At 32.3% G+C, this 25,922-nt stretch overlaps 3 protein-coding genes across 4 annotated transcripts; 2 read left to right on the forward strand and 1 right to left on the reverse strand.

Annotated features, from left to right (window-relative positions):
- Positions 1–9,140: 9,140 nt before the first annotated feature.
- Positions 9,141–13,730, forward strand: LOC134272001 (large ribosomal subunit protein uL22m-like). 2 transcript variants are annotated; one of them, XM_062754236.1, is made up of 7 exons: positions 9,141–9,246; positions 9,450–9,489; positions 9,717–9,900; positions 10,102–10,167; positions 10,345–10,422; positions 10,809–10,878; positions 13,486–13,730. In XM_062754236.1, the coding sequence occupies exons 1-7, from the start codon at positions 9,240–9,242 to the stop codon at positions 13,701–13,703; spliced, it is 663 nt and encodes a 220-aa protein (XP_062610220.1). In that variant the 5' UTR covers positions 9,141–9,239; the 3' UTR covers positions 13,704–13,730. The 2 variants fall into 2 exon arrangements, with proteins under 2 accessions (XP_062610220.1, XP_062610221.1); XM_062754237.1 differs by having other exon boundaries at positions 13,592–13,730.
- A 1,633-nt stretch (positions 13,731–15,363) lies between these two features.
- On the reverse strand, positions 15,364–22,645 carry LOC134272019 (uncharacterized). The gene is made up of 9 exons (XM_062754254.1): positions 22,591–22,645; positions 21,532–22,517; positions 21,019–21,123; positions 20,647–20,919; positions 20,230–20,422; positions 19,947–20,051; positions 18,993–19,177; positions 18,136–18,400; positions 15,364–15,733 (listed from the first exon to the last, which is right to left on the reverse strand). The coding sequence occupies exons 1-9, from the start codon at positions 22,643–22,645 to the stop codon at positions 15,414–15,416; spliced, it is 2,487 nt and encodes an 828-aa protein (XP_062610238.1). The 3' UTR covers positions 15,364–15,413.
- A 994-nt stretch (positions 22,646–23,639) lies between these two features.
- Positions 23,640–25,701, forward strand: LOC134272003 (mitochondrial import inner membrane translocase subunit Tim8 A-like). The gene is made up of 3 exons (XM_062754238.1): positions 23,640–23,715; positions 24,275–24,325; positions 25,225–25,701. Exons 2-3 carry the CDS (start codon positions 24,281–24,283, stop codon positions 25,429–25,431), a joined length of 252 nt encoding a protein of 83 aa, XP_062610222.1. The 5' UTR covers positions 23,640–23,715; positions 24,275–24,280; the 3' UTR covers positions 25,432–25,701.
- Positions 25,702–25,922: the final 221 nt, after the last annotated feature.

Consider the following 25,922-nt stretch of genomic DNA (forward strand, 5'->3'; position numbering starts at 1 on the left):
TCTCCTTTTACCATTTATAACGAAATGGTCTATTTGATTTTTGTTTCTTCCTCTCGGTGATACCCATGTCAGCTTGTGTATTTCCCTGAAAATGTTCAACCTATAAAAAGTTGTTATTACCACAAAACTCTGTCAGATGTTCACCATTCTCATACATGGTGCCACAGCCATATTTTCCTTTATCTCTTTCATATCCGGTGTTGTTTAGGCCTACTTTTGCATTAAAATCTCCCATGATGGTTAATTCATGTTTTGGAGTCTTTTCGAGTTCCGTTTGTAGTACATCATAGAAGTCTTGTTTCATCTTCTGTCTCATTTGTAGGAGATTAGACTTGTATATGATAACTGTTTTAGTAGGTTTTGCGTGTCTTGCTCTTTTCATTCTCTCACTTACAGGATGGTACTCTATCAGGGACTTTGCTGCTGCTTTACTTAGAATAATTGGTAGTCCCTCATGATGTCTACCATCTCTCCTGCCTAACTGAATAAATGATTGCTTCACCGCTGTTTGTCATGCTCTTTTCAAAATCTGTCCATCTGCTTTCACTCACTCCTGGCATGTGTAGTTTGTTGTTCTTCACCAATTCAATATATGTAAAAGGTTGAGTACTCATTACAATAATGCAGTTAGTAGATGTCCTTCAGTAAACACGTTTTGATACGATGACGGGCATTTTAATATTATTAAAAGATCAAATTAGCCACAATCTACCTCCAAGAGCCAGATATTTTATTATTTTGGTAGAAGGCTACTATTTCAATGCTTTGACTGCGTGTTGTCCAGAAAGAAAAACGAAGATGTACATCCTTCGATTCTCCAGGAAGGCATAAATTTAAAATTTGTGATCCCCTTTTACCAAGGATATTGTTGAAGTTGAAAATTTTTGTTTAAAAAAATACCGACCGACGGATGGATAACGCATGATGACGAACGGAAGAATGGAGCAATGATCTTCCGATTCATTTAGAAGCTAAGCTACGTTTAAAGGGGGATCAGGGTAATGTCATTTATTGGTATATTTCTGAATTTAGCCTGAAGGCAGTCAATACTGAATGTTGTAAATCAAGGAAACGGAATCTTGTGACTTTCAAACATCCAGATGCCTTAGAGTTAATGTTTTGCGCATGCTTTTTATTACATGCCACAATTGCTGGTTGCCACCTTAACTTGATTGACAACATCAATGAATAACTATATTCTGATCAACAAATAATGCTCAAATATTCTAAAAACCACAAGAGAAGTGGTTTATCTGTACATGAACTTTTATCCTGTTTGATTTTTATCCGAAATTGCTTTATAATTAAAAACAACAAAGCAGTGTTCAGGTTGATATGTCACGTCAATATAAAGAAAAAGCAATTCTACAGCAAAATTGGTTCTTCGTCTTTAACAAATCTTATGATATAACATCTGTTAGATTCTTTTTTGTCGAAGATATCCTCGATTTTGTTCTCTCGATCGCTTGCATAGGTTGTAAAATTCTTTCTGATGCACAGTACCTCTTTAATTTTTCTTTGAAATAGAAAATATTGGAATTTTTTATACTGGTTGTATTTAAAACGCTAGATTCAGCATTAAATGTTTTAAGAGTCGTTAAGAAGTAGTAAATGAGCATTTAAAATAGAAGTATAACGAGCCCTCGGTATGTTTTAGCACTTTTTGAAGCTTTTGAACAGGGTAATATCCTGCTTTGATAGCAATAAGGAGAAACACCCAATTTATTTATCATTGCAGATTTTCACATGTACGAGATATTTACATGCATTTTATAAACAAGATAAACAAGATACGCTAACACTTCATAGTAATATTAAATGAAACTAAGTTTTTAAAAAAAAAATTAAAATGAGAAAATTAATCCCCGACGAAATTTTGGCTTGCGACACCCGAAGTTGTTTCTGCCCCACATTTCCAAAATTGAATGTTTGACCTTCGTGTTGCATTGGAGCAACAGGGTTGCTTGTTCAATTTTTTTTTCATCAGATTTGTTTCTTTACAGTTAAGTTTTTCCTTCATTCCAATCTGTCTGCTGGCGTACTTTACCAGCAATGATATGTCAAAAAAAGGCAGACGTGTCAATCTAGACGAGATAAATAAACGTGTGATTTGATGTTGGGGGGAATTACATGCGTGAGAAGGTTAATGATTTTAACTGTGTTGACATCTGGCTGCTAAAACAAACAGGGATAGATACAATACTATTTAAAAATTTGTTCAATGGACTGTTTAAAGAAAATATTAGTGTTACATCTAATAGCAATTATAAGTAACCGATACGCTGAAATTTGTATATCGGTATCCCATCTCAAAAAAGAATTTTTATCTTTAGATCTGGGAATATTATAATTTGAAAATTACAATCGTTTGCATTTTGTTATTACAAATAACAATCCCTAAAAAATGGTAATAAGACAAACACGGCACATTAATTTCTCCCATGAAATCAAAGTTCAATTACAGAGTTCATAAAAAATGAAAATTGAATAAAAGAAGATAAGATAAAATGAACACCATCCTTATGATTATAAAGTTATCCCGTGGAAAGTGCCTTGGCCAAATTTCTAGCATTTCCGATACTCTCTTTGATTCGTTATCAAGGGTGGTCCCAAAACATTTCACTTTTTGTTTGCTACATGGTGTGAAAATGATAAGCACCATTTACAAATGTCTGATACGAACTTTTATTTTCAAAGACATTTTCTACTGTCAATAGGTTAAGTATCAGACAGATATACTTTAGGGTAATTCAATCTAGCGGTTTTATTAAAAAATAATTATTAGTAATAGTAAAATAACTTAGAATTCCTTGTTTTAAGAGTTTGTCGAAGAAGAAAGAATCGTTTCGTAAAACCATTTACCAGAATTAATGGAATTGGAGATAAAATTATGATAAAATATCGATTTTATAAAAAAATTTAACTGTGATATCTGCAGTTTGGAATATTAAAAGTTGAAATATTAAAGGTTGCTAAGGATTCATTTAATGCAACAATCTCAATCAATGAAGCCAGGGGAAAGAATAATTGAGACAAGACAGAATTTTATCTTGAGAAGAGTTGTAGGTTCAAGATATTGAAATATAAAAATGTCGTTATTTTGTGACTACTCCTTCGATTAATCATAGCAGTTTTGCTTTCGAAATTAAATTTCTGTTTCAGCTCCCTCAAGTATTTTCCTGATGAACACACCTACGTGTATGTACTGTCCGTTGGCTGTTCTATTTGGTATAAAACATAAGTTTTACACACTTTCAGAAAGGACATGAGCAACTACCAAAGCCAGTGCATGTTTTATTATCAATCACTTAAGAAATTATCCCCCTACTAAGTATTGGTATCCCCTTGCAATTAAGCCTGAATCTTCCTACAAAAAAGAAATTTAAGGCAACCTCGGTACGTAAGACTATTCGTGGATCAAATGGTTTAACTCAATGTTAGGGAATGATGGATACGGTATTCAGACTACCAATGGGCCTTTAATAATATCAAGTTCAATGGCAATTATGATTACGTAGCATTGTGCAGAGATATATGATATTATAAGAATTATTAATTTTTCAAAAATCTTAGAAAGTGAACGATTACTAGTAGTCAAACATGTTACATAGATATGTTCTCATACAATGCAAGAAAGTCTTCTGAGATGACAAAACATATTAAAAGCAGATAAACTTTGTTATTAATCAATCCAAAAGCTGGTTTCGTTTGATTGAGAACTTTTGCTTAAGTTTATTTTTCTAGCCAACTTTCGGTAAATTACGGTTGAATCACTACAAGTGATAAGTGTTGTAAAATGTGTACCTATTGGTAAACTTAGATTTTCCAACTCTCTGATATTCGTGTGTGTTTCTGATCTTACAGGAAAAGTTCACTTAAATTTGAATGATTGGTCTAAGATTTAATTGAGCTTATAGAGGTTTACTGAGTTTACAATATTTTTTAATAAGATATCAAATGGTGCAGCATGTTCAAATTACCTTAGGTGATTCATTTTGTTATTATTTTTTTTCTATCTGTCTGTCTGCCTGTCTAGCTGTTTTTCCTCAAAAACTTTAACCTTGCCCTTAATTTTTAATTGATTTGAACCATGGCTTTCATATTTCACGTGTACAGTATATATATATATATATATATATATATATATATATATTCCTTGTCACAAGCCATTTCTTTTTGCACCAATATATTTAACCTATTGGCCTTGATCTTAGAGTTGGACCTACTTTTCCATTTATCATTCTTTAACCTTGGCCGAATCTTCTTAGTTTTACTTCATTTGTAAAGAAAAAAAATCAACCTTAATCATAACTCGTGAAGGCTTGGGAGCTTTCATGTTACACCGATGATTTTATTGTAACAAAGCCTTTCCTTGGGTACCAATAATATTGATCCTTTGACCTTGACGTTTGACTTCTTTATAAAAACTATACCCTCGGCAAAATATTTTGAATGGTAAGAGCAAGTGTTTTCATACTTCACAGGTGTATTACTTGTGAAAATCCTTCCAAAGGGTACCATTAATTTTTTAGACACATTAACTTCATTTTTTAATCCTGGAGTTTGACCTGCATTTGAAAAATCTTTAACCTCGGGTATGATTGTTGGTCCTTGGGTTTTCATATTTCACTAGCTAGAGTATTCCTTGTAGAGACCTTTCTTTGAATAACAACATCTTTTGTCCCCCGCTTTCGCAAAAGCGAGGGGGCATTAAATCTCATTCGTCTGTCCGTCTGTCAGTCAGTCTGTCCGTCCGTCACAAAAGCTTTAACGATGCTCATTATTTTTGATTTAGTGGAGCTAAGACTTTCATATTTCACTTGTGTATTCCTAGTGGCAAGACCTTTCTTTGGGTACCACTAAATTTGACCTTTTGACCTTGACCTTGGAGTTTGACCCTCTTTTACCCAAAAATTCCAAACTTTAACTTTGTCCATAACTTTTGAATGATAAATAATAGGGCTTTCGTATTTCACATATGTATTCTTTGTGGCAAGGCCTTTCATTGAATACCAACAACTTTGACCTTTTGACCTTGACCTAGGAGATTTCCGTACTTATGACAAAACTTCAACCTTGGCCATAACTTTTGAATGGTAAGGGCTAGGGCTTTCATACTTCACATAATTATCATGTAATCCTTGTGAGGAGACCTTTCATTGAATACCAACAACTTTGACCCTTTGACGTTGACCTTTGAGTTTGACCTACTTTTTGAAAACTTTAACCTTGGCCATAATTTTTGAACGGTTTGGGCAAGGGCTTTCAAACTCCACATATGTAATACTTGAGGCAAGACCTTTCATTGGATATAAAGCACTTTGATCCTTTGACCTTGGAGTTTGACCTACTTCACATATGTAATACTTGTGGCAAGACCTTCCTTAAGCATTTACCAATATATATTTAATTTGCATTTAAGAAAAGTAATGCATCTTCGCTATTTTGCCATACGGGGTCATCAGGATCACTTCCTTATAACTTTTGATTGAGAAGAAATAGGACTTTCATATCTGACATGTGCATTACATGTATCTATATATGACAAGATTTGACACAATATGTCATTAAAAATGACATCCCAACCACAAAGACACCAAAACCGGGGGACCACAATTCTTTGAATTTGCTTGTTATCTTTATCTTTTGACACAGAGCTTACATGAAGATTCGTTCAAAGAACAACAGCCTTGATTCAGACAAGAAGAAATTTGTCTGAATCAGAGGCAAAAGTCCTAAGGATCCAGTGCAAGTTCTTAAAAAACATAAAGAAATTTTTTTTTTAAAGATGACTGTACAAAGTGAAGACTAGAAAACAATAACTAAGACACTATACAGCAATATGTTTCCTTTGCTAGATAAATGATTTTGAAAGATTTTTTAAACACTTCTTCTATTTTTCGTCCAGTACAATAGGGAATTTTGTTCCATGTTCAAACATAAATGGTGTAATTCTTGAATTAATTATAATAAATCTTTTACAGTTCAAGTTTGGCTTAAAACGGAATTTACAATAATGGTTACTTTTTTATATTAATGAAAAAATAAATCTTAGAAAATCAAGTCAATCAGAAGCATAAATTTTCAATATTTTATGTATATAAGGTTATATGGGAAAAAGAAATCGTGGACAGATCTGTGTGTCCACGCGTTACCAGCAGTTAGATTCCAATGTAATGTAATATTTTAGATTGCTAAGTTTGGTGTTGTAATCTATGATTTTTTTTTTAGTTTTATATAAATTTATGTATATTCAATTTTTTTTTTATTGAGCATACTTTATATGTTGTTTTTATCTGAAATATTTATGATATACAATTCATGGGCAATGAAATATTACATATCAAATGCCCTATTCACATTGACGCCAATTTTTGACAAATTACACGTTCTACACTCATTTCAAATAATTTATTTACCACGGGTTTCAAAAGTCACAATACCTGTGTATATATCTATAATTTAAACATCGTCAAATTTCTGTAAATATTACTCCCCTGGGAAGGGAGGGTTATTTTCTTTTTAACACACAAATTGAAATCAACACTATACACCACAGAAAAAATGCTTTACATAATAATTACAATATAAATCGTCTCTCTCTAGTCAAGGACGTCTGTTGCGCTAAAGGACGCATAGATAAATTTCATCACACATTGGTAATTAATACTATCATCTTCTTTCGAATGTCTGGAGTGAAAAGCCGCCTTATGTAGACATGATACCTTATGTTGACATGATATTGTTGTTCCTTTCTTTATGCAAGTCATTCACTGTTTTTGAAAAATTCAAATGTCTGCTTATATCGTTATATTTTGGATGAACATGTAACTTGCATGTATCTCTGTTTTGTTGTTTTAGAGAGAACGAGAAAGACAGAATGGTAAAAACATCAGCTAAAGAACATAGAAACTTTCATCGGAATGGTTAAATACATCAGTATGGTGTCCTCTACTTCTTTTATGCTCATGTCGATCTTTTTTTATCCAACCCTTTCGCGTGTGTTGAAATTTTGAGGTGCTTTTTATTATTCGAACAATGAAAAAAGAAAAAAAATGTCTACTCGTGTCCGCTAAGTTAAGTGATCGGCGCGTGCACAACTGAAGATAAGGAACATGCATGTCAGCCATCTCAACCTTTTAAAACCCAAGCCCCTCTTGTCATCTGCCTATAGCATTTGAATGTTTCATTTCTAATTAAGAGTTTACAAAAAATACTGCTTTTCTAAAAATCTTCAAAGATGACTGACAATTTCTGTCCCCCGCTTTCGCAGAAAATAGGATATTAATTTCGGTCTATCTGTCCATCCGTCTGCCTAGCTGTATTTCTGTCTGTCGGTAACATTTTCGTTTCCTTGCGGTATTTCGAGAAGCTTTAATTTTGAGATTCTACAAAACAACTCCTTATGGCCTAAGGAGGACTGTATCTATTTTTGAGTGTAAAAAGTCAAAGATCAAGGTAATATATTCATTTATTACACATATTCTTACGACGTAATGAATACTCCTATTATTTTGTAATTTCTTGATCAAAAGGTCAAAGGCCGAGGTCGACATTCTGTGTCTGTTTAAAACTTTCATTTCCGGATCATATATCAAGAATTAAGCTTTTGATTTTTTGCAATTTAACTTTTACCGTAACTCCCTATGGCCCCGCCCTCTTCTTAAAGTGCCCTCTTGACCCCTCCCCCCTTTAGATCAGCGAATATGTTCTTTTTTCCCATTTCAGAGAATCTGTGCCCCCTTTGCTCAATTTAGCAAGGGGGCACAGATTCTCTGAATTAGCTTGATACTTTGTTGGAAGGATTTTATTCCGTCCCTTATTAAGTACGTGATCCAACTGGATCCTCTAATCAACGGATAATTGAATCTCAGCAGTGAAAGCAGCATTGGGGTTCATATCATAGATAAATAACGTTAATGAAAAAAAAATGATTAAAAAAATTTTTACGATATTTAGTAAAAATTGTCTATAAAGGTAATACATATAATGAAGGCGGTTCAGTACACTGTAGGTATTCTATATGTACATAACTGAATTTCAGACTGCAGTTTCGGCATTGTTGGCATTAAAAACCCTATCAAACGTGAGAGCAGTTAAAACAAAATTCTGGGAATTTAAATACAGGTGGCAATCAATCAAAAAAAGGAAACTGAAAAAAACGACCTACCTGTGTCCCGACCTCATCTGACATTATACAGGGAAATAATTTACTACACATCACAACGCCAAAATATGTGCACGTACAACATAAAACGTTGTCTATTATTAGGTAAAAATGTGCTTTATTGACAATTCTGTGTTTAAAAATGATTCAGTTAGGCTCCCCCACCAGGAGTTAATAGGTACAAGTTACTGCAACTTAAGTGACATTTGTCCAAGAATCCCATTTTGCATATTTCAGAGTATATACTTTACCAGTCGAAATTTGAAAAAAAAAATCAGCTTTATCTTTTGACTTGATTAAATTAAGAAAATGTCTCAAAAACATTTTTGGGTTAAGAAATGCAAGTTTTCGGTTGAGAAATACCAGTTACACAGAAGTTCCAGTTCTTCACTGGTTGAATATTGTGAGTTTTCCAGCAATAATTAAAAACAAGAGTCGAGTGACAATTTGAAGCTTTTATAAATAAATTTTGGGCCTATACAGTTTATATGTACAGCGTTTAAAAAAACCGTATTTTCAAAACATGACACTGAAATTTCAATAATATCAGATTAGTATCACATACATTTAGAAAACATGTGGCTAAAGCCCATTTTACAAATTAGATTTACAACAGTGAATTAGGACAATTCCTCGGCAGTTAAAGACGAGTCTTAAGTAATTTGCCGTCTACATATTGTCGTGTGTAATGACATACCGGGTATTACCTTATCTTTATTTTATTTGTCATAAATTTTATTTTCAATATTTTTACGTGTTCAGCAAGGAAAAAAATCAGTGGCTATTTAAAAAAAAACCCAGTAATTGTGTTGATAATCTACTTAATTCATAAAATATAAACAGTTAATCTATTTACACTAATCATTATCATCAGTGACCCCCCCCCCCCCCCCAAAAAAAAATCCGGAAAAATGAACCGTCATTCTTCCGAGTAGTAGCGGAGTACACGTCTAAATCATTGTAGCGCTTTAAATTCAATATATTTTTTCATAGGTATTTATGAAATAGATTGACACTGACTTTTAACTTTTTCAGACCAAAAGTCATGAGGCTTCGGTGAATCTTTTACAAAATGTTGTGTAAGTTAGAAATGACTCTTTGCTAGAATGCATCTGCTAAAGTCATATCTTTTTTTTTGATCATCATTGTTAAAAACTTCCAGGGGAAATTACAGAAATATATACAGAGACGTAAATAACAATAAATAAATGTTATGTATATCTATGAATAATACATGTATTAAACTTTAATTTTATTGCTTCTTTCAATATTTTTATTACAGGTTTTAGGACATTGAGAAAGTGTTCGAATGTACTACAAAGGTAGGCCTAATTTTAAATAATTTTAAGCAGTGGTGTTCATCTTGTATTTTAAAAAGCTATATTGTTTAAATCAGTTTGACTACAATAAGTGTATGTTTGTCAAACAAAAAAGCAAATTGATGTAAACTTTAGATCAGTTTGACAGTTTGTCTAAATGTTAAATTCACATTGTCCATTTGACCAATTAAATATTGTGTACATTCAAATGAACCAATTGTCTATTTCAGAGGAAGTACATCATGGGTTTCAGTAATAAATCACTTCCACTCTAGTCCATTTGTAAAAGCTAGTTACAATCCTGAAGATTCACCATATGCCTTTATGTATCAGTCACAAAGTGAAAGTAAATTTAAAGAATACAATAAAATCGTTTACCCACCACAAGACCCTACAGAACCTCCTAGACCAGTTGTAAGTTAAGCTTTTATATATTTTAAAGATTTCTAAAGAATAACTTATATAAAGCATTGAAGAAGTGAATATGTAGTGACTAGTCTTGTTGAAGAGTTGTAGTATGTTTACTATTCACTATTACTATTCATAGATGCTTTCTATTGTAATGAAAATTAACTTAAATCTTTATAAGTATCAATTTCAAAATGTTTTTTGAAGGAGTATTTTCACGAAACCAGAGATCTGCGCTATTCACCTAAGAAAATGTGGAAGTTTACAGCTATGGTAAGTCAAGGCATGTTATACAGTATCTCAGTTTATGTGTATCTACTCGGTAAGACCTGATTTCCTAACTCGAGGGAGAGACTTTCATTTCAAACTCAGTTTTAATCTTTTTTTAAAAAGTGTTTGAATATTAGAACTTAAAACTATTTTAATTATTTTTTTTTTATTTTTACCTAGATTAGAGGACTATCAATTGATGATGCTATTAAAAAGGTGTCTTTTCTGCCAAACAAGGGAGCCCAAATTTTAAAAGAAGTATGATTTTTTACTATGAAGGAATTTCTTAAAAACTTATTCATATTGTGTACTATATTTTTTCAGTTGATCAAAAATGCATTGAGGTATTTTTAAAATATTGCTAATTTTGTATATTTTGTGTACATGTACTAGCTTTCATCACTGCATTTCCAAGGTTCAAGACAATCGTAAATATATAATGTTCCATATTTTGCATTGATAAAGATATTTTGTATAATTCTATATATTTAAAATATTTCAGATATTCATAATATTTGTATAGAGCAAACTATAAATCAATGTGATGTTTTGAAAGATCAATGGTGCGTGGATGTGTGTAAAAAGAAAGGAAGGGGGTTGAATAGTTAATAATAGTTCTTTAATTTTGTCTTTCTTTTTTACAGTGTTTACTAGAAGGCCAGAAAATAGCAGTAAAAGCACATGGAATTGAATATCCTTCAAATATGTGGATAGGTAGGTGTAACATATGTTACAGAAAAGTGAAAAAAATGGTAAAAATGTTGAATATACTCTTTGGCTTACGTTTAGATGATATGATTTAAGTACTTAACACTTTCAAACACATACATACATTTTGTCTGTTTATATTTAATTCTTAATCTTTACATTTAATTTTGCTTTTAGAAACTACCTCCTAAAAAAGTACAATGATAATACCCCGGTAATAATAATAATAGCAAAACAATTAACCTGAAATCAGTTGCATTGCTGAAACTAAAAGAGTTGTGAGGGTTGGAGGAATTACCTCTCTTACAGAATCATCTGTGGCAGTTATTGACAAAAAAATAAGAGCTATTTTGTTAAATGAGCTGGTACTTCAATTAAGTATCCACTTATTTATCTTTTCTTGTGTGGTAAAATACAGAAAAGGTCAAGCATAGAAGTTTTAGGACTTGGCTTGGTTTCTAATACTGCATATACACATGTACATATGCACTGCAATGTCCCAGTGACTGAGGAATGTTGTACTTGGATACCTTTCGTTTCAATGCATTATTTTATGCATTACACATTCAGTTAGGATAAATAAAACTATTGATAGGTTTTATATAAAATGAGTTTGTCTTTTTGTTGTTTGTTATTCATGTGAATTAATCTTATTTATACTGGGTTATAAGAAATGTTTTTATCTCAAACATCTTTACCTATATTGCTATATAAACATATTTTTACAAAATGCACATAATAAACTTAAAAGGTATAATCTTCGCTAGCCAAAGGTTTCTGATACGCTACTCTCCTCATAATCCCTTGGCATACGGTGTTGATAAAAGTTTTTTGCTCGAATTCTGATTGGGATTCGGTACACCCGGTCGATCAATCAGCAATTGTCTTTTTAGCTCACCTGAGCCAAAGGCTCAAGTGAGCTTTTCTGATCACAATTTGTCCATTGTCTGTCGTTGTCATCGTAAACTTTTCACATTTTCGACTTCTTCTCAAGAACCGCTGGGCCAATTTCAACCAAACTTGCCACAAAGCATCCTTGGGTGAAGGGTAGGGCTGGGTATTGGCCAAAGATTTCGTATTGCGATATATTGCAATATTTTTAACTGTATTGCGATATGTATTGCAATGTTTTAAACGTTATAAAAATGTCATTTTCGTATAATATTAACATTAATTTACATGCAAAATTTACATAACTATTATCAGTAAGCAAAAAGAAAAAAAATCTTTTGTTGATTTTATTAGATTTCTACTTTGAAATACACCCATAAAACAGCTTCTGTTTTACTGTTTGACTTAATAACAACCTGTCAAACATTTATTTTTAAATATAATGATGAAATTCTTTAAGCGTTTTGCCAATATACCGATATTACAGAAACATATTGCAATACGATATTTTTTGTCACTGTATTGCATTATACCGAAATATCGATATTTTTGCCCAGCCCTAGTGAAGGGGATTCAAGTTTGTTCAAATGAATGGCCACGCCCTCATTCAAGGGGAGATAATTGGGAATTGATGAAAATTTGGTGGTGGCTTTTAAAAATCTTCTTCTCAAGAACCACTGTACCAGGAAAGATGAAACTTATGAGGAAACATCCTCAGGAAGTGTAGATTCAAGTCTGTTCAAATCATGACCCCCAGGGGTAGGGCGGGGCCACAATGGCCAACCAAAGTTTTACATAGAAATATATAGGAAAATTCTTTAAAAATCTTCATCTCAAGAATAGCAAAGCCATAACTGATCATATTTATATGGAAGCAACCTCAGGTAATGTAGATTCAAGTTTCTTCAAATTATGACCCCCGGGGGTAGGGCGGGGCCAAAATGGCCAACCAAAGTTTTACATAGAAATATATAGGAAAATTCTTTAAAACTCTTCTTCTCAAGAATAACAAAGCCATAATTGATCATATTTATATGGAAGCGTCCTCAGGTAGTGTAGATTCAAGTTTCTTCAAATCATGACCCCAGAGGGTAGGGAAGGGCCACAATGGCCGACCAAAGTTTTACATAGAAATATATAGGAAAATTCTTCAAAAATCTTCTTCTCAAGAATAACAAAGCCATAATTGATCATATTTATATGGATAAAACATCCTCAGGTAGTGTACCAATTCAAGTTTTTTCAAATCATGACCCCTGGGAATAGGATGGGGCCACAATGGCCAATCAAAGTTTTACATAGACATATATAGGGAAATTCTTTAAAAATTATCTTAACAAGAAATAAACAATGATCCGTAAGATAACATGCAATTCTAATACATGAAATAGCTATGGTGTCATCCAGTATCTTCTAAATATGTGATTAAGAATCTATATTGAAGCTTCAGATTTGCACTATAAATAATAAATAAACATAACTCAATTATTTTTGAAAAAAAAAAACTTTGAGTTAATTTTTTTTTTAAACACGCGTCTTTATTTCTGTCGATGACGCAATCTGTGCGATAGATTTGAGATCACGTGACGAAAACAATCCCGTCTTTTGACTTCACCGTATGCCAAGGGTTCATGAGGAGAGAAGCGTATCAGAAAGATGAAATTGCATAATTTGTACTTTATTACCATATTCAGAACTAATATTATTTTATATTCTTCACAGAGCATGCATATTGTAACAGAGGAAAGATTCTAAAGGGCATGCGCTTAGCCTACAAGTTCCCTGCCCAGATAAAGACTCGCTATTGTCATGTGTACATTATATTCAGGGAGGGGAGTCCCCCAGAAGTATACTATCCCCCAGATGAAATGACAGGATACGAAAAAATGGAGGACTACACAAAGAAACAAAGAGAACGACGAATTCTGCACTCATTATAACTCAATAAATATTTTATAAATAACGTATATGGTTGTTGTGATATTTTAGTATCATTAAAAGTAACTCAACTTTATAATGCACATGTAAGACATGTTTGTTTCAAATTAATTTTGGCATTTTCATTAAAAAATGGATTTATTGCTCTTGAGATGTGTTTAAAGAATACTTACTTCACATTTCTTTCAAAACTTAGGTCACCTAATGATAAACCTGGTTATAAAGCAATAAATAAAGATGTGAATGATATGTACCATCTTTTTCCCCAAAAGAGATTCCTGGAATTACTGAAATACATTTCAAATGAAACAAAAAAAACAAACAATGGCGTTGCTAAGTACCACAAGGGCACCGCAAAGTGGTGCATCCACATTTAATGATAAATCAAGACATCCTTTGCCATTGATCCCGACGCAAATTACGTCACTTCCGTTTTGCACAGAGGAACTGATGGGCATACACACAAGCGTGTTACTTTTACCATCTGACTCCACTGTGGAATATCTTTAATATGGTATACTTTATGCACACAAAAAAGGAAAGAGTTTGACAAGGTTATTTAATATTCCTACAAATTAAAATAGGTATCTATTGAAATTGTTCATAGTTTATCAGATCACACTAGGAATGGCTGATTTCATTGACATATAGCTTCTTGGGCAGTGGTTCTTGGAAGAAGATTTTTAAAGATTTTTCCTATATATTCCTATGTAAAACTTTGATTGGCCATTTTGGCCCCACACTACCATCCATTTCAAGGTTGAACAAACTTGAATTACCTAGCGAGGTTTGAGTTTCATCTTTCCTGGCCCAGTGGTATGAGAAGATTTTTTCTATTCTCTCATATATATAACCGTATAGTTCAAAAATGTTTGCATTGGCCATTTTGGCCCCAACCTATCTCCTTTGCTATGATAAAGGTGTCTGTTAATCTACTCACCTAAAAATAAATAAATATGAGCATTATGGCTTTGATTATGAAAAGGCTGGAAGTAAGATTTTTAAACAATAGCCAAAACAACAAGCAAAATACAGAAAATTGTGGCCCCGCTTTCAAGGTCATTCGATGGGATGAAATGATTTTAACAAACTGTGAATCTTCTACCTGTCAGGATGATTCCACATAAGTTTTTTAAAAACTTTTAATCAGTGGTGCAAAAGTTGAGAAATGAAGATTTTTTTTAAATGGCATTAATTTTTCACTAATTCAGAAATGTATGGAGAAAAGTTCTCAGTATTCAAACTGAAAGTTCATTTACACAATAAAAAGCATGAGCTTGGCCCTTCTTTTGAAAAACATTAGAGTTCCCCTTCACCCAAGAATATCCTTTGTGGCAAGTTTGGTTGAAATGCCCTGTGCTTATTCATGATGGATGAAAATGTGAAATTCGTAGACCATTATGTGTGAGCAGAATGGTCCAACTGATTAGTTTAAAAAAAATTCAATCGGCTTTTAACTTAAAGATAAATTTTATTTGCTCATAAGGTCATCATATCCACCATAAAACTTGCAAAATGATGACTTTTAAACCAGACTGTAGTTTGACGTTTTATAAATTTTTTTTTCAATAGGAACTTACTACACAATTTTACTTTTAGATATGCAAAACTATTGCTATCTTTAATAGGTATACTTTATGCACACAAAAAAGGAAAGCAGTCTGACAAGAAAGCATTATTTAATATCAGCGTACAAATTACAAAATAGGTATCTATTGAAATTGTTCATAGTTTATCAGATCAAGAGGAATTGCTGGTTCATTGAGTATAGCTTCGGGCACGTCTTGGTAGGATGCACAAGTTGACTTCTTTCTTCTTTTGACTACGTCATTGACAACCTTTTTCTTGTATTCCATCCATTTCCGGTTAGCTTCGAATTGCCTAGCGAGTTTCTCCGTAGATGGTATGAGATTTTTTCTATCATCTCTCATAGACTGGATAACCGTATAGTTCAAACTGAATGTTACTGCATTCAAGGCAAAAATTTCAACCTTTCCCTTTGCTATGATAAAGGTGTCTGTTAGATCCTCACCTAAAAATAAATCACTAAGTATATATATATATATTTGAAAATGAAAATTGGAAGTACAGATTGATAAACAATTTAGCCAAAACGAACAAGCAAAATACAGAAAATTGTGATTTCCCCGTAATTTTTAGGTCATTAGATTGGGATGAAATGATTTTATGGCTTATGTCAACGTCTTCCATGTCAGTCAATTACAATTAACAAAAGTTTTTAACGTGTGGCATTAAGCTTTGGTGCAAAAAGACATTAGAATATGATTAAGATTTCAGAAATTACTTCGGAGCGAAGGTTTTATTTCAGGTACAATGAACGTTATTGCGTTTAAGTATGAAAACCTAGATTCTGTGTGGAATAAGTTTTTTAAAAGTGATTTAGAAATTTTGACATTCTGCATTCTCAGGCAAAAGCTACATTGCAAGGTCAAAAGTAGGTTGAATGAAATATCTTTATTATGTGTAAAATTTTTTTATAACAGTATTCAAACTGAAAGATTTCCCTAAATTTTTCATTTCACATGCTGAATACTATCATTTAGTAAAAAAAAAAAAGAAACAATAAAAAGCATCGCTATACACGCTGTGAAGTATAGAACAAAAGTCACATACATGTATAGATTTCTCAAAATTTTACACAATCCATGGTGTTTGATTTATTTAGCCTTTATTAAACAGTAATAGATGTAATAAGAATCAGGTGCCGTGTTTTAACGGATAACTCCTCTGCGCTAAAAATCTCACGTTATAGAATGTGGTCCCACCTGAGAGCCGTGTGGAGAAATCCTAGGGAGTTTTGGTATAAAATTCATAATAAAATATGCCCGGAAATGATAGTATTAAACAGACAGAATGTATAAATTTAGAAATTTTCGACCTAATAGCCATTAAGTTGTTATATAAAATTTCAGTTTGCAATAAAAGCAGATATCGTGTGATAAATTTTATTTGCTTATTTATGACCTTGAAGGTCAAAATCATATCTTCACCATAAAACTTGCAAAAGCTCAAAGGGTTGATCGTGTGGACTTTACAGACAGACAGACTGACGATATTCTCGTTTTATCAGTTTGTTTATGTGTAGCTTTATATGAATCATTTAATATGCAAAATGAAAAGTGCTCTTGTTTATCCGAATAAACTCTGTCTGTAACCGTTTCCACATATGAATACATTGCATGACCCTTTTTCAGGACAACACACAAATTTGGAATGAAAGCTCTATCTTGTATTATTTTAAGAAGAAATTACCGATATTAATATAAAATATTTTAAAAGATCAACATTCAAGGATATATGATCAAAAGTCATTCAATTTGTATATTTGAAAGATAAACTCCCTGTGGCCTACAATTTAATTTTTTTATGTAAAACATCTAAATTCATCTGTGTGTAATGTTCCTATTGTTTTCTTATGCAATGAACTCAAAGTGCCCCGCCCCAAGTAAATCTTAAGTGCTATTTTTAAAGGGGCATGTCTGTGTGTCACTATCATTTCTCGGCGGACTTTATGTTCTTATTACATCTATTAGAACTGTTTAATAATGGCTAAATCAAACACCATGGATTTTGTAAAATTTTGAATCGCAACGAATATATACATTTATGTGCACTTTAACTGATATATATGTGACAGAAACCGGCTAAAGCGATTCCGTGGCTAGTGGTTATGTCACTCGCTTCACAAAGGTTCATAATTAACCTGTCTTTTTTTTTTTTTTTTTTTTTTAAATACTTTTCTTTTTTTTATTAAATGATAGTATTCAGCATGTGAAATAAAAAAATTTATGAGGTTATAAAATCATCATTACAGTGTGATAAATATTCCATATAAAAAGAATCTTCTATACACATAATACAGAATAAGCAATCAAATATTTATATGCATATTGACATACATGTATTTTATTTGCTTGTATACATGTATACATATAATCTATATATGCAATACTGTAAACAAGGCTAATGCAGAACGGAAAGTAGCTCCGCCCACCACAGTCCCGTTCTGTATTGCTAATACAGAACAGTAAACTTCAAAGAAAAACACCGCTATCGTGTCACAAGAAAAGGTCAACATTCAAGGATATAAGATCAAGAATAATATTAATTGTATATTTGGAAAAAATTTGGTAAAAAAAATTAAAGATATTTCGTCAGAGCTAAATTCAACATGTTCCTATTGTTTATAAATGAACTAAATATATATCTTAAGTGTTAAATCACTTTTCTCTCTCTCTCGATCTCTATTTTTTCGAATCGCAACGAAAACATTTTGTGTACTTAACTGATGTGTTCAGAAAGCAACAGTGCTTCATTAAATTCATCATTAACAACAATTTCAAACATAGAGATTTCTAAGAGACAACTGATTTAATTGCATGGATACTGTATTTCTCTCTGATATACTCTTACCGACACCGAAGTAGTCCCCTGCTGTCAGTTGCAGCACCGTGAGGAAATGATTCTCGGGGGTCAGGCGACGGTAACGACGACCGTACGGCTTGTCAAGGAACGTATTAGGGTCAGTTTTAGACGACTTCGTTCCTTGTAATACGAGCTGCGGCCGGAGGTATGGAGAAACGCATCTTACAAAGGCGACTTTCTTCACGATCTCACATTTACCGGACTTTATGAAGAAAACGTCATGAGTCATGCTGGGAACATTTCCATGGATGACCTGAAATACTCAAAAAATATTGTTGTATTTTTCATAAAATAAAAACTACCTCTACCCAATTCAGCTTTATTAATTTGATTTAGTAATGTATGCGTGGATCGAAAAAGGGGGCAGGAAAAAAAATCTAATGTAAAAAAAATCCATAGCAACAGGTTAAAATGCATGACAACGGATAGAATTACATAAATTATTAACTGCACAATGATTTGCTCACCATTCTTGAAATAAATTACAACAGTCAACAACAGTCAACTTTTTAAGGGGTGAAAATTGCTGATATTCCTTTTATCTAAGCAAACATAATTATACATGTACTACCTTTGTATAGAAGGGTATAAATGAGTGTCTGTCATTAACTTTACAGTGTGGGGAAAAAAAATAAAAGTATTCACGTGCATGCTCGATATTTATAAGAACATTGAATATTGAATTTTATAATTGTATAAAATTAGAACAGGATCCGTAATGGTATGGACCTTCCTTAATGTCCATAATTTTTTTTTAGCAAGCATCAAAGTGAAATTTAGAAAAAAAAGATGGACATAACTAAAAGTTTAAATTTATACAATACATGTATATATCTATTTCTCACCCGATTGTTGGAAAATTCTATTATTCTCGACATATCAGCCATTTGCCGCTTTTGGTCGTCTGACAACTTTTCAAAGAAACTCGAAGTTCGAAAGAAGTCTAATCGCTTGTTCCAAGAATCCTCATAGTCCTTTCTCAATATGGAGTTAAATTCATCCTTACTTAGACTCAAAAACTCGGATTCGCCTAGAATAAAATATACATATATATGTTTTCATAATTTTGCCCTACAGGAAAGTAAACTTTTGAATGCTAAATGACAGAAAATTTTATTTAGCGTAGTCACTGTTTGAGAATTTCGTCAATTGATGGACAACATTTCTTCCAGCAATTGTCCATTTCAATTACATGTAAACTAGAGGTACATGTACAATCATTAAATTGTGGGTCAACTGAACATTTTTTATAGCAATTTATATTTGTGCCTCAAATTTTTGAAAAATGTTGAAAAAGCATGTACCTTTTTGGAGATACTGCCTGGATACACTGTAAATAAGTTTTTGTTTTGTTTCTTGGTTGGCAGTTGGATTCAGGATCAACAAAATTGCGCTCTATTTACTTGAGAAGGTCTCACACATTGCATTTGAACAATTTTCAATTTTAATTGAATTCAATGTATTCATAAATGAGCATAATTTTTCTTTCAGGATAACATAGTGTTAAGCATTTAAATTCCTTAACGAAGGCCCACTATTAACAAAAGAAAGCATTGTATTGCATTGTAATAAATATATGATATGTATAAGCATAAAGAACAGTTGCATTTAGGTTGCATTGAAATTATTGAAGGGAAACCTCAAATCCTGAAATAATCTTGTCACTATTAGACGAGCATATATACCGGTATTCAAATATCCCGTGTTGGCGTGTTTTGTTTATACTTTAGTTTCTCAAGTCAAATGTGTGTGACATAATATATCAAAACATTTAAACTGACAAGGGTAAGCAAACATACCTTTGCAAATCACTGAGAAGTTTCGAGCCATATTTCTTATCAAAGCAAGTTCCCCAAATGTTGATCCTGCTGTCACATCATATAGATGCTGGATTATTTTGGAGTCTGGAAAAGAAGGGTTTTTTTTTTATAGATGTACAAATATGCAATTTTCAGAATTTTCGCAAATGTCATTTAATTCAAATACTGCATCATGAAAGGAGCTGCTAACCCACAACTCGCAATCTACATAATTTTACTTTCATGTAAGCAAAACATTCTGCTTTTATCATAGGTAACTTACTTGTTCTAGGATCTATATCGGTTCTTTGTACGGATGCATAACCGGAAATGACGAAATACATTCTAGATCCTATATCACCTTGCCGTATTATGATCCTGTCGTCTTCAAATTGATCATACCAGACTACCTGTGCCAGCCTTTCCTTCACCGAGCGAGAGTATTTTGTAAAGAATGGCAAACGATAAATAACTTCCTAAAATTAGGGAAGGAGTTGTTAATTTCTTAAAAATATTTTTCTAAAAGCATTTCTGATATTTAGTCATCCTTATTCTAAAATATGTTGCAAACAATTTCATATTTATCAGAAAAGGTTACAGGTGCATGAGAAACCTTTACAAAAAATTTAGAATAGTTATTTGACAGAGTGTTCCAAAAAACGTAATTTTTTTTTTTTTTGAAACCAAAAATTTGACTTGCAGTAAGTATTCGAACATCGTCCAGAGTTCTGTGACCGATTGGCTTCCATAAAGCATTCCGGGCAATGTTAGACAATCCTCCGTATGTTGTTGTAGCTGACTTGAAGTAACTAGGATCAAATGTCAATTGCTCCTTCTTCGATTTTCTCTGATCTCTCCTCTTCTGATTTTGGCATTCGGCAAGGAGATCTACTTTCACCTTTTGCCTTGTTACTCTTAGCAGATGCAATACATTCATAATTTTTCTGATGTATCTTTTCAGTGTATACTGAGTCTGTTGCAAAAGAAAGATAAACTAATATTTAAAATTGGGGAATATTTTTTTAACAAATGCAAATATTTGAACCGTTCTTTTAAACATATGTTATCTTACTGGCTTTATATAATCGCTTTTGGCTTGATGTGGCGTTTCCTTTGAATCTGTTCCCTTTTTCCTTGCGGATTTGACTCGACGCAGTGTTGGTAATAAGGGAATCGTCTGCATCATCCATAGTTATGAAAGAAAAAATATGTATAAAAACAAAAGGTGCAATTGAAATTTTAAGTGTTATGTAGCATTTCCCCCCTATTTAAGGCTACATAATGCAGAATATAAAACTCTCTCTCCTCTCAAACTCTCTCTCTCTCTCAAAATTTCTGTCCTTAACTAAGAAATGTAGTCCTAATGATAGGCCTTATACAAATTAAACAAGGAAAAATTGATGAATTTCTTTGTCAATTGAAATATTGTATCATTTACATATTACGTGAAAGTGGCAAATACTTTATTAAAATCATGTAATTCGTATACGGCAATAACGTATCTTGTCAGTTTCTAAATTCAATCGAATGTATCTACTATCTAGATACATATACTAACGAATGCATGTAGATTTTTTTCTCTTACATGCGTAAATTTGGATGCCGAAACAGGTCTAGCCATTACATCCTCCGAGTGTTCTGTTCCAATAGCCAAGGAAGAAGCTGTGCGCATGCATGTGGGAAGTTCTGTGTCGCTAGTGCAAATTTCATTTAACTGAGGCAAGAATGCAGAGCGGGACTGGGTGTGACGTTGAATCGGCGTGGTGGAGGATCTCTTTCGCTCTATTCCGTCGGAGGATGTTATCACATACAAAGGCAGCGAAGAGTCCTGGCTGCCTTTTCCGGGTAGATTTTTTTTCTTGTGCGCTCTTCGAAAAACACTCTGCCTCCTAAGCCTCTTTACCGTATTACCGATTTCTAACTTTTTGACATTTTCTTCAGTGTCAACTTTATCTTGCTTTTCGTTTAACTTTTCCCGGTATAAGGTTTTTTGTGATTTTAGTTTCATTTTAGTTGTCCCCAGTATCAATCGAATAGAGTCTTTATCATGTTTGAATTTTCGGGGGTTCTTATCTCTATCAATGATAGGTGGAAGGTTGAAGGTGGATTCACAATTTTTCACGGTTTCATCGTCACACAGAAGAGACACAGCTTCAATGCTACATATGCTAGTGAATCCCGCTCTGGAACTTCTGTTGTGCGAGCTTCGGTTGTCCAGCTGCTGCCATTTCCTGGAATCAGGTGTCTGGCGGCTTCTACATCTCTCTGGTGGTGATTTACGCGTTTCGGGTGAAACGTTCTCCTTATTCATTTTTTGTTCTGTTTTAGACACTCCTTTTGATTGTCGTTTGTTGTATTCATTTTTCATGGAACCCTTCGTTTTTTCGCCGGAATTGAACTTAGCACTGCCATCTTTTCTTTTATATTCAATTCGTTTAAACACTTCCCCATAACGATCGTGAAGTCGCGTTATTCCAGCACTCTTCGTTTCTTCTACCCATTCCAGTATACGAGAATGGGCTTTTAAACGAGCTTTTTCAAATGAATCCTTTGATACAGACATTATAAGTACTACATTGTTGTATTATGATGTCATATGCTTATGACGTCACAATAGAAACAATTATGATGTGACGTCACAGACCATATGTAAACAATCGGAACTCTGACGGAAAGGCCCAAGATGATGCGATTAGCATTTTCTAATAATTTACAGTTGATTATACATGCACGTTCAATTATTTATTCGTTTATTTTTTATTCAGTAATAATTTTTCGTCGCTATAATGATTTTGTAATAAATTCTAGATTGTTCTCAGGCGCTTGATGTTTGTAAAATTCTTTTCCGATAAATCAAAAAAAAAAAATCCTATAGGACCTAATAAAAACCTTATTAATATAGAATTGGGTTTTTTCATTTAAAAAAAGCTTTAAAACGTGGAGTGCTTGTGGGGTTGTTTTAATAATAATAATAATCAGACTGAGAGACATATATTAAGGTAGTCCGATCCTCAGGTTTATAAAATTAGCGGTTAAGTAATCAAAAATACTCATAAAAGTATCTCTGAATCCAAAAAGATATGTAAATTTATCCACAATATTTCTTTAAAGTTTGAAATTAAAGTTACTCATATTATATAGGGAAAATTGTCAAATCTGCAATATTTTTGCAGAAAAAGCGAATTGGAATATCAGCAATGCATTTTCTAATTGTAGACTGATCAACAAATATATTTTGGGTTAAAAAACGATAGGTATATCCAGGCAATCAGAGAAATTGTCATGATTTTTTAAAATTTATACTTAATTGGTATTTTTGTCCCCTATTTCCTTCATGTATTCTCTAATACATAGTGTAAAAGGCTTTTGCTGGCATTGCAAGACACCAAAAATCACTTCTTGTTTCATATCATGCTAATAAGCATTGGTATACAAAAAAATCTTATTTTTCTAAAACTGTATTATTTTTTCCTTTTATAGGGTACAAATGTTCAACTTTTATCAGACCTTTTCTATGACTTCCAAAAAACTTGAATCTTATAAAGTTGAATAAAATGAAAATTGTTGCATGAAAAAATTTCATTTTCAAGCTTCATTTTGATGCATTTCAAATTAAATATAAATTTTTGGAGTTATCCTTAAAACGGTTTTTATATGTCTCTGTAATAATAAACATCGGGATCGTAGTTGCACAAATATATTCACACACGTGGAGACCGAATCCGAAGGGCAAAATACGGTAGTGGAAAAGTCTTTTTAATTCATTTTTGTAAGTTTAATGAAATTATTTTATGTAATTAGAAGGTAGCATTTGTGTCTTCCTCTAATAAAAAATCGATGAACATAGGAAAATCAAAGAAAATGTTTAACTGTGGCAAATAACGTTTATAGAAAAAATTAGTATACGATCCGAATTATCTCAGTGTCTTGTTTATGATATTGTTGCATCAGAAAAAGTCATTTTCTGGAAGCCATGACATCGCTTCAGAAAGAAGAAAGGAAAATTTTTCTGAAAATTGCTGCTTTACTTATTAAGAACAGATGCTAACCCTTAAAACCCTTTTTGATCTCAAACTGAAATTCTGCTTATGGTATGAACAGATGAAAATCGTTCAACATTTTGAAAATGATTTCACATTTAAACTTACCAATACTCGCAAAGTTGAAGAAGTCTTTACTTTTAAAATACAATTTATATCCCAAGTATAATATTTTCCCTTAAAATAGGTTGTTGTGTTTCTTTTCCATCTTGATATATGAAGCATTTTCAAATTAAAATATTAGACTTCAACATTTTTTTATGGACACAAGCCATATTTTCTTTTCAGATCAAAATGGATGACCAGCAAATAGATCCACAGTTTGCACAAGAAGTACAGGTAAAGACTTGTTGTTATTCCCCAAAGAAAAGTTAATTAAGTTCTACATAAAATATGATATTAATATGCAATATTTATTATTAAGTACATACATGTCCAATATACAGTGGACCTGCAGATATCTGGACGCTTCAGTTTCCGGATGATTTTACAATGGAACAGAATTTTTTTAAAGTTATTTTGTCTTATTTAAGTAGTAATTCAGGTATCCGGATGCTTCACATATCTGGATAATTGACTAGGAGCCAAAGTGTCCAGATAAATGAGGCTCCACTGTAGATAAATTTCAGTGTAAATAAAACTAATTAAAATGAGCTTTTAAATTTACTTAATAATAATAATTATTTCTTATAATTGCAGTCAAGGTAGACCAGTGCTTAATTGTTTGCTTAAGGTTTGAAAACAATTCTCCTGACACAGATTGACTGTTCTTTGTCCAAAAACCCATTATAAAATTACAGGTCTTTTGAATGAGACATCAGAAAATGAGTCTTTGTCATTGTACAATATAGGCATGGGCAGGATAAAAAAGTCCTCGTTGGTAAAACCATAAGTAAAAGTTGGTTTACAGTATTTAGGTGTATTTTATCTTTGTTTGGACTTACATGTAGAATTTTAACACTAAACAATCATAATTTAAGGTTCACAAAAATTGTGATATACAGTGAAACTTATGTAATTTGATGTTTTGTGTACCTAAATCTTGCCTGTTATCAGTTATTATGGTTTAAAATTATGTATTTTACCTGTTTATCTTTTGCCATTTCAAACACTTAGGTATCCAAAAGTGAAGTAGAAAAAATAGAATAAAACAATATGAACTATTATCAGAATGATTTTTTTTACCTTGATCGTTTGTTGACTATTTATTGAGTCCATTCTTTTTGATTATTTTGTAGATAGAGGTTCAGAAAGCCAAGATACAACAGCAGGTAAACAAACAGACGGAAATGTGCTGGGATATCTGTGTCGGATCCATGGTGGCCAAGTTTGATGGCAGAACCGAGAGTTGTATAACGAACTGTGTAGATAGATATGTGGACACTAGTTTATATATACAGAACAGATTTCAGGAGAAACTGTCAATGATGGGAAGGCTGGGATGATGTCATCTCATTTTATATCAAAGACAGTTGTCAGAATTCATGTCATATCAGAGTTGTAGACACACAAACACTGGCATTGTAAACAAGGCATTTTAATATAAAAAAGAAATGGTGAGCTTATATGTTATCTGAAGTGATATTGTATTTTAATCACATGTATTTACTATTTAAATGTGATTTTTCAAGATTCATAAGAACTTATTTTGAAAGCAATGACATGATATATAAAGAAATATATTAGGTAAAACTGAAAAATGATCTCTTTCATATATTCATGCCACCTATTGTGTAGAATGGGTGTTACAAATCTGATGAGAATTAAACACATTCAAAATTACATCGGATATGTAGTCATTTTGGAATAGACAATTGTGTTTAAATGTCATTCTACAGAAGAATTTTTCATTGTCCTCTTTTAAATTGTAATATGTTGCACAATATAGTCACAAAACCTCTATAAAGTGTTAGTCAGCTATATGTTAGGTCCTGCA

This window comes from Saccostrea cucullata, unplaced genomic scaffold, assembly GCF_032062105.1.
Source record: "Saccostrea cucullata isolate Sc308-1 unplaced genomic scaffold, CSIRO_AGI_Scuc_v1 ctg602, whole genome shotgun sequence".
Taxonomy (NCBI): domain Eukaryota; kingdom Metazoa; phylum Mollusca; class Bivalvia; order Ostreida; family Ostreidae; genus Saccostrea; species Saccostrea cuccullata.

Bases quoted from the DNA above. Each gene is read 5' to 3' on its own strand.
- LOC134272019 (XM_062754254.1), bottom strand. From the start codon at position 22,645: ATGCTAATCGCATCATCTTGGGCCTTTCCGTCAGAGTTCCGATTGTTT. The intron at 20,920-21,018 runs GTAAGATAACAT...CTTTTGCAACAG, and splicing joins AAAGCGATTATATAAAGCCA to ACTCAGTATACACTGAAAAG. The intron at 20,423-20,646 runs GCAAGTCAAATT...CCCTAATTTTAG, and splicing joins ACGATGTTCGAATACTTACT to GAAGTTATTTATCGTTTGCC.
- LOC134272001 (XM_062754236.1), top strand. The intron at 9,901-10,101 runs GTAAGTTAAGCT...TGTTTTTTGAAG, and splicing joins CAGAACCTCCTAGACCAGTT to GAGTATTTTCACGAAACCAG. The intron at 10,879-13,485 runs GTAGGTGTAACA...TATTCTTCACAG, and splicing joins TCCTTCAAATATGTGGATAG to AGCATGCATATTGTAACAGA.
- LOC134272003 (XM_062754238.1), top strand. From the start codon at position 24,281: ATGGATGACCAGCAAATAGATCCACAGTTTGCACAAGAAGTACAG. The intron at 24,326-25,224 runs GTAAAGACTTGT...ATTATTTTGTAG, and splicing joins AGTTTGCACAAGAAGTACAG to ATAGAGGTTCAGAAAGCCAA.